The following is an 8,692-nucleotide window of genomic DNA, read 5'->3' as shown; positions in this document are numbered from 1 at the left end:
TGCATTGCATATCATTAATTTTTTGAGCTGTGGTGCTGTTTATTTTCCTCAACTATCTGGAGGTTGGCAACCCTAGGAGGGGAGGGACTTCAATGCCATAGAGTCCAATTGCCAAAGCAGCCATTTTCTCCAGGGGAACTGATCTCTATCGGCTGGAGATCAGCTGTAATAGCAGGCAATCTCCAGCTACTACTCTCTTATTCAATACTAGGCTGCTGTAAATTTCAAGCCATATTTATTTTTGTATGGAATTAGTTCTGGAACTTGTCTCTCTGCATTTGATTGTTTACTAGTAAATTCTAAAAAATTGTAAAATTGCATTGCATATCATTAATTTTTTGAGCTGTGGTGCTGTTTATTTTCCTCAACTACCTGGAGGTTGGCAACCCTAGGAGGGGAGGGACTTCAATGCCATAGAGTCCAATTGCCAAAGCAGCCATTTTCTCCAGGGGAACTGATCTCTATCGGCTGGAGATCAGCTGTAATAGTAGGTGATCTCCAGCTACTACCTGGAGGTTGGCAACCCTAGGAGGGGAAGGACTTCAATGCCATAGAGTCCAATTGCCAAAGCAGCCATTTTCTCCAGGGGAACTGGTCTCTATCGGCTGGAGATCAGCTGTAATAGCAGGCGATCTCCAGCTACTACCTGGAGGTTGGCAACCCTAGGAGGGAAGGGACTTCAATGCCATAGAGTCCTATTGCCAAAGCGGCCATTTTCTCCAGGTGAACTGATCTCTATCGGCTGGAGATCAGCTGTAATAGCTGGAGATCTCCAGCTAGTACCTGGAGGTTGGCAACCCTAGCACCCAGTGAGGTATTGCATAGGCAGTAACTAAGGACAGGTGGAAAGAGAGGATGAAGAAGAGGGAAAGAGGAGGAAAATGCACAGAGAGGGGCGGGGAGGAATTTCTAACTTAAAAGTTAATTAGAAATTGGTTCTGTTTCAGCTAAAAGTGGGTTGGAAGCGAGCAAAGAAAAATAAATTTCCTTTAACAAAGGTGCTGCTGACAATTTTTTTATGCCATCGACAAAAACGTCGGGCTCTGGCCCAGCACAAAGTCCTCCTAACCAGACTATAGTAGAAAAGGGCGAGAGTCCAGTAGCAGCTTAAAGACTAACAAAAATATTTTCTGGCAGGGTATGAGCTTTCGCGAGCCACAGCTCACTTCTCCAGATACCAGAAAGCTCATACCCTACCAGCAAATATTCTTGTTAGTCTTTAAGGTGCTACTGGACTCTCGCCCTTTTCTACTACTGCAGACAGACTAACACGGCGACCCACTGTGAATTAACCAGACTATGCACAGTGGGTCGCCGTGTTAGTCTGTTTGCAGTAGTCAAAAAGGGCAACGAGTCCAGTAGCCCCTTAAAGACTAACAAAAATATTTTCTGGTAGGGTGTGAGCTTTCGTGAGCCACAGCTCACTTCTTCAGATACAGCTTAAAGCCCGATGGATTCACATTCTAGCTGTATCTGAAGAAGTGAGCTGTGGCTCACGAAAGCTCATACCCTGCCAGAAAATATTCTTGTTAGTCTTTAAGGTGCTACTGGACTCTTTGCCCTTTTTAACCAGACTATGGAACGGCTGCAACAGAAAATGCCCTATACAAAAATGGCCGCTCCTTCTTCACAAAGTCACCTGACTGCCCTTAACCAAAAGGCCTTAGAAACAAGGCGAGAACTCTTATATAGCGACATAAAATATATAACTTTTATAGCGTCTAGAGACCCAATAGGGGTGGAGAGTAAAGGGAAACCCGTCGGCCGAGCTTCTCCGCTTGCCAGTTTGGAGCGCCCGAAGTTAAGATGGCGGCGCGCCGCACTTGGCCCGGAAGTTGCCCTGTAGAAACATGGCGGCGTCGACCTCAGGAATAGGCGGGCATTTCCTACCGCTTCTTTTCTTTGATTGGGCTGTTTTGTTTTCCGGCTAGGGTTTAAGAGGAAGTGGTTTTTCGCTGGGGCGGAAGTAGCGATGGTTCGGCGTGGAGGCGATCTGGCTGGGCTCGGCTTGCGGTCGCCGCCTCGAGCTCCATGCGGGCCCGGAGGGTGAGAAGGGGGGGGTTGTTTGCATATGCAAATTTTATTCCGGTTTACTTAAATGAGCGTGCAGGGTTTTTTGACTGGGGGGGTTAATAGCAACGCCTTAATCTGCGTCTCTCCCTGTTCATATTGAGACAGCAGGGTAGACTTCCCCTGACTATGGAAGATCCACTGATTTAGCAATTTGCAGTAATCTCTTTTCCTTTCTGTAAAATGTATTGAAATGCATTAGGACAGCCAGGGAATAGCTTGTTGCTGGGCAGGATAACTCTGTGTGTCTGTGTGCTAAGGAATTGGGGCAAGAGTCACGGAGGGTTACAGTGAACCATAACAAGAACTGGGTGAAACTGTTACTATACTGCCACCTCCATGTCTGTAGTGCTATCAGCTTTACCCTGAATGTCGATGGGTTGTCGTATCTTGAATTTGGATAAATATCCCTTCCTCATTATGATCGGGGCTCAGAGATTTTTACTCGGTAGAGAGCTCTGGGTAGCAGCTGCTCCAAATAAATAACTGTTTTCTTGCAAACAACGGTCTCGGGTCTCCTTCTCCCCCACGAACCTCTGGTTTACTGCATCATTACTATATGTACTTGTGTCTAGATATAGCTATATCAATCATGTATAGGGTGGGGTGTCTAAAGCGCCTCCGAACCGTTAAAATACTTTCCCCCCTCCCGTGGAACTGTAGCCTCAGTGCTTTACATAGTACAAGAAGCGAGGTCCCTGCCCCGAGGAACTTACAGTCTTTAAGAATGGGGAGAAAACAGCATGAACGTTAGTGGGGTGGGGGGTTCCAAAGGGCCTCCGAACCGCTAAAAAGGCTCTCTTTTTTTCCCCTCCGTGGAACTTTAGCCTCTGTGCTTTACATGGTACAAGAAGAGAGGTCCCTGCCCCGAGGAACTTAAGTCTTTGGGAATGGGAAGAAAGCAGTGTGAATATTACTGAATGTGGCAAATGCTCTTAGTCTCAGAATTGAGGGAAAGGATGCTGTTGCCTCTGTTACTGGCCACAAAGCAAAGAGCTACTGGAAGGTTGTATCCCCTCTTGCATGGGAAGACCACCAGGGGTGGGGGGTTCTAAAGGGCCTCCGAACCGCTAAAAATACTCTTTTTTTCCTCCATGAAACTTTGGCCTCAGCACTTTACATGGTACAAGGTCCCTACCCCGAGGAACTTACAGTCTTTGAGAACGGGGAGAAAGCATGAACGTTATTAAATTAGGCAAATGCTCTTAGCCTCAGAATCGAGGGAAAGGACGCTGCTGCCTCTGTTACTGGCCAGAAGGCAAATATGCTACTGGAAGGTTGTATCCCCTCTTCCCGGGACTGCAGAAGCAAGGAGGAAACTGCTCTGTTTTGTTCTTGCCCATGCAGGAGTTGCTGGGGAAGGGTGGGCTGCCTTAATCTGAAAACGCTAAGGAGGGGGTGATTAACCTGGTCCCAGCTGGGGAGGGGCCATGGCTCAGTGCTAGAGCATCCGCTTGGCCCGCAGAAGGTCCCAGTTCAATCCCCAACATTTCCAGGTGGCAGGTGATGTGAAAGACCTCCACCTGGAGAGCTGCTGCCAGTCAGAGTAGACAATGCTAACCTTGATAGATCAATGGTCTGATTCAGTATAAGGCAGCTTCACGCGTGAATACACATGAAGCTGCCTTATACTGAATCAGACCCTTGGTCCCTCAAAGTCAGTATTGTCTACTCAGACTAGCAACGGCTCTCCAGGGGCTCAAGCAGGGGTCTTATTCAATTTGTGCCCTGCCCTTTCCTGACCAAGTCAGGCTCAGAGTGGCTTTTAACCGTCAATGTATGATACAGTAGAATAGGTTAAAACATAAATTAAGACAGAGTTAAAAACATATACGACTTTCACTCTTCTTCTGAGTCTTCTCCTGCTTGTTTGTAAACTGTCTTCTCCCCCGTTTATTGACATGAGCTGCTTTGGGCAATGATTGTCTGAAAAGCGAGATTGAAATATAATAAAATGGTGAGGCCACACTGGCTAAGTGGCCAAGCTGCAAATTAGAAAGTCCCCATTTCAGATCTCACCTCTGCCCTAGACTTATTGGGTGACCTTAAACCACTGCTCGTTCCTTTTCAGCCCCCCCTTTCAATGAGATGATATTACTGGTCTACCTTACAGGGTTGTTGTGACAATGAACACAGCATGAAGCGCTTTGAACACTCTGCTGCAACCATTAGATAATCATACATTCCGGCATCTCACAGATGATAACAAGGACACTCCTGGGCAACAGTGAGTGAGGCTGCAGGCCAATCCTGGCAGCTTAGCCGTGTGGCCTAACAGGTGTTAAAGATTTTCTATTCCTTGGCTTAATCGTCCACCGAAAGGGAGGCTGCAACCAAGGAATTAGGAGAGTGAGACTGGGAAAGGAAGCCATGGAGGACCTGGAAAAGATCCTTCAGTGTAAAGATGTGTGGCTAGCAACCAAGATCAAGAGAATACATACTGTAGTATTCCCAGTAACTATGTATGGGTGTGAAAGTTGAACAGGGAAGCAGCTGACAGGTCTGAATATTGACTTTAATGGACCAAGAGTCTGATTCAGTATAAGCCAGCTTCATGTGTTCATGTGACCCTGGGTCAGTGGTTAAGAGCAGTGAACTCCAATCTGGTGAACCAAGTTCAGTTCCCCACCCCTCCGCATGAAGCCTGCTGGGTGTCCTTGGGCCAGTCACAGTTCTCTCAGAACTCTCTTAGCCCCACCTACCTTACAAAAGGTGTCTGTTGTGGAGAGAGGAAGGGGAGGAGATTGTAAGCCAGTTTGAGACTCCTTAAAAGGTAGAGAAAATCGGGGTATTAAAAACCAGCTTCTTCTATTTCAACCTAACCTACCTCATAGGATTGTTGTGAGGATAAAATTGGAAGAACAAACAGTGTTGCAAGCCATTATGCACTGGGGAGAAATGTGTTGTAATATCTAAATAAAGATTCTCTGTATCTTCCCACTAATAATTACAGTATGGAGGGCATCAGCAAAAGAAAATGCTCACTTGGTTATAACTCAGGAGATGTCTGTCAACCAGGCCATGGTTGAAACAGGCAAGTGATACTCTTACTTTCTCTTAAAAAAAAAAATATATTCCAGGGTCCTTCACACAGAGCCACTGAGAGGCGCCCTCCAAAGAAGCTGAAATGTGACAAGAGAAATCGAGCGAAGCTGAAGATACCCGAGGTGGATGTTTGTGGAAACAGCAGCAGCGTCTGCTCAAAGGAGCCAGCAAAAAAAATATCAGAAGCGGATGAGCGCTCGCCAAACTTGCCCGTCCTGAAGATGATGCTTCAAAGTGAAGGGAAAGCGATTCCAAAGATTAGCGAGGAACTGCAGGTCGACCGAGCCAACTTTTGCGCAGAAACGTCAGCCTCTGGTGCAAACAGCTACTCGCCGGAGGCTGAGAGCGAGCCTTTGTTCCTGACCTGTGTCCAAAACGTAGAGGAGGAAGAGGAGGAGGAGGAGAGGGAAGACGAGAGCTGTGGAACTGGTTGCTCGGACGACTCGGAAATGGAACCCGAGGAGCCGCAGGACTGTTTCCTCGAGCCGGACAACAGCGCATTCCTGAATGAGGACAGTAACCAGCCGCTGCCGGTGGACCGGTTCTTCGGAAGTGTGGCGTTCATGCAGGTAAGGTGAGCAGGGAAAAGTCAAGTTCGGCATAAAAATATCTACTTCTGTAGTGTTGGTTTTTAGATGTCGGCTCCCTATGGCTGCCAAGCCCCCAGTGGGTTTAGAAAAATAACAGCAATTCAGGCTATTATCCAATGGTGCCAAGAAATGTATTCACATTCAAGAATCACACATCATTGTATATATCAGTGACAACAATTGCATACGTAAACATGCATTCACAAACAGTTGAAACCCATGCCAAACTGCACACAATTCCAGCACGTCAAGTCATTGAAATTGACTGTATTCTTATCTGACTCTGACATGCTGGAATTGTGTGCAGTTTGGAATTGTTTTAAACTGTTTGTGTATGCATGTTTATGTATGCAATGTTTGTCATTGATATATACAATGATGTGTGATTCTTGAATGTGAATACATTTCTTAGCACTATTGGATAATAGTTTGAATTGCTGTTATTTTTTTAAACTTGCGTGATCAGCAATTCTGTCCCTTTATTTTTGATTTGTATAAGCCCCCAGTGGGAGCAGGACGTTCCCCCACCCCAAGTCCCGTTGCCTGGGGAAAAATCAAAAAAGAAAAATAAGGCTTTTGTCTATTTACAGGAAGTTCTTACCACAAAGTTCCTGGCGATTCCTAGAGCTACCCTTTGTCACTTCCAGGTGGCTCCAGGAATCGCCAGGAACTCTATGGTAAGAACTCACTGTAAGTTGATGAGGCCTTCTTTTTCTTTTTAATTTTTCTCCTGGGATGCTTTACTCCCACCACAAACCTCCCACCAGTTGCCAGGCACTGCCTAACTACCCTAATATTCCCCCTCCCCTTATTTTGAGATGTGTCTGCACACAGATGATCACAGTACCCAGAGTGTCTGTGTAAAGCGTATGAAGCAACCTCACATGAATCTGCCTTAAACTGAATCAGACCCTTGGTCCATCAAAGTCAGTCTTGTCTACTCAGACCGGCATTAGCTTGCCAGGGTCTCAGGCAGGGGTCTTTCACATCACCTACTTGCCTAGTCTCTTTACCTGGAGATGCCGGGAATCGAACCTGGGTCCTTCTGCATGCAAAGCAAAGGCTCTTCCACTGAACCATAGCTCCTCCCTCGCCTTCTGTGTTAAAACAATTATTGGTTGTTTTGTTTTTTTCCCCTAGGACCTCCCGCCTCCTTCTCTTGCCAGGGCACCCACCAACAGGCGAGAACTCCGGAAGCTGCACTTCATAGCCAAGGAGGACGACGACGACGAAGATGTCATCTGAGTGCCTGCCAAAGATCCGCCCTGCCCTTCCATTGTCAAGCTCTCTTCCTCTACACGGCGGACGCGCTCAGAACCAAACGTGCGTGACTGTTCCCTTTTTGAAGAAGGAAGTGCATTTCCTTTTGCAAAAAAGACGCCAATCCTCGTAGAGCTCTTGGGCAGAACGAGTCGCTTTACAGTAAATTCTAAAGCACTTAAGGTCCGTGCATTCATCTCCCTCCTCGTGGGAGAGAGGACAACCAGCGGTTGTTGGAGGAGGCGCAGGCTCCGTCCTCATCAGTTTTTGTGGCATCTTGATTTTGGACTTGTCACTTTTCTGCCTCTGCATCAGTGCTGTGCTTTTTGCAGCCTTACGCTCAATACGCACCATGCTTAACATTGCTTGCGGGTGGGGGTTTGAGTGGGGATGTCTCTAATTACTCGCTGGCTTTTGGACTTGTGAAGTCTCACCGGCAAGGGGCCTTAAAACATGCCAAAGGGCACTTTGAGACAGCTGGGAACTTTCCCCTGGATACGAACTCTGAGTTCACTCAATCTAATCCGACTCCTGTGGCCCCTCCACGGGGGGCAGGGGGGAGCCACAGTCTGCTTTGCCTGTTTTCTTTGCTTCTCATTTCCTTGGTTACTCAGGCAGCTACCACCATGTGCTGGAGAATCTGCATGGAGTTTATTAAAAAGACAGAATACTCAACTGGTCTGTTTATTTTGCAATATCATAAATCACACACAGAGAGAAGTATTCTCTTTTCTGTTTAGTGCAAGCAGTCCTGTGGTTTTCCTGGGTTTTTTTCCCCCAAATTAGAATGGGTAGTTGGAGTGGAAGTCATTGCCAGATGTGTTGGGTGCTGGTTTAATTGGATTTAAAAGGGCACTGAACAGAGAGCCAGCGTGGTGTAGTGGTTAGGAGGGGTGGACTCTAGCAGAAGAGTTGGTTTTTATATGCTGACTTTCTCTACCACTTAAGGGAGACTCAAACCGGCTTACAATCACCTTCCCTTCCCCACAACAGACACCCTGTGAGGTGGGTGGGGCTGAGAGAGCGCTAACAGAGCTGTGACTTGCCCAAGGCTGGCTTCATGTGGAGGAGTGGGGAAACAAATCCATTCACCAGATTAGCCTCCGCAGCTCATGTGGAGGAGTGGGGAATCAAACCCGGTTCTCCAGATCAGACTCCACCGCTCCAAACCACTGCTCTTAACCACTACACCACGCTGGCTCTCTAATCTGGAGAACTGGGTTTGAGTCCCCATTCCATACAAGCGGCGGACTCTAATCTGGAGAACCGGGTTTGTTTCCCCACTCCTCCACATGAAGCCTGCTAGGTGACCTTGGGCTAGTCGCAGTTCTCTCCGAACTCTCAACCTCACCTACCTCACAAGGAGTCTGTTGTGGGGAGAGGAAGGGAAGGTGGTTGTAAAAATGTCTGATTCCTTAAAAGGTAGAGAAAGTTGGCATATAAAAACCAACTCTTCTTCTTGAGGATGGTGCTGCTTATTAGCCAGGATACTGCAATAGAGCTTCTTGGTCCACAGGTAGAAGAGGAAGGGTTGGTTTTTATATGCTGACTTTCTCTACCACTTAAGGGAGAATCAAACTGGCTTACAATCATCTTTCCCTCCCCACAACAGACAGCCTGTGAGGTAGGTGGGGCTGAGAGAGTGTGACTGGCCCAAGGTCACCCAGATGGCTTCATGTGGAGGAGAGGGGAATCTAACCTGGTTCTCCAGGTCAGGCTCCACCGCT

General features: G+C 47.3%; 1 protein-coding gene across 1 annotated transcript; it reads left to right on the top strand.

Moving 5' to 3' along the window:
* The first annotated feature begins 2,020 nt into the window (after positions 1-2,020).
* On the top strand, positions 2,021-6,950 carry C19H1orf174 (chromosome 19 C1orf174 homolog). The gene is made up of 3 exons (XM_056864896.1): positions 2,021-2,046; positions 5,151-5,684; positions 6,846-6,950. The coding sequence occupies exons 1-3, from the start codon at positions 2,032-2,034 to the stop codon at positions 6,948-6,950; spliced, it is 654 nt and encodes a 217-aa protein (XP_056720874.1). The 5' UTR covers positions 2,021-2,031.
* The last annotated feature ends 1,742 nt before the right edge of the window (positions 6,951-8,692 follow it).

This window comes from Euleptes europaea, chromosome 19, assembly GCF_029931775.1.
Source record: "Euleptes europaea isolate rEulEur1 chromosome 19, rEulEur1.hap1, whole genome shotgun sequence".
Lineage (NCBI taxonomy): Eukaryota > Metazoa > Chordata > Lepidosauria > Squamata > Sphaerodactylidae > Euleptes > Euleptes europaea.
The sequence above is the reverse complement of the archived record's forward strand: the minus strand, read 5'-3'. Positions and strand labels throughout refer to the sequence as shown.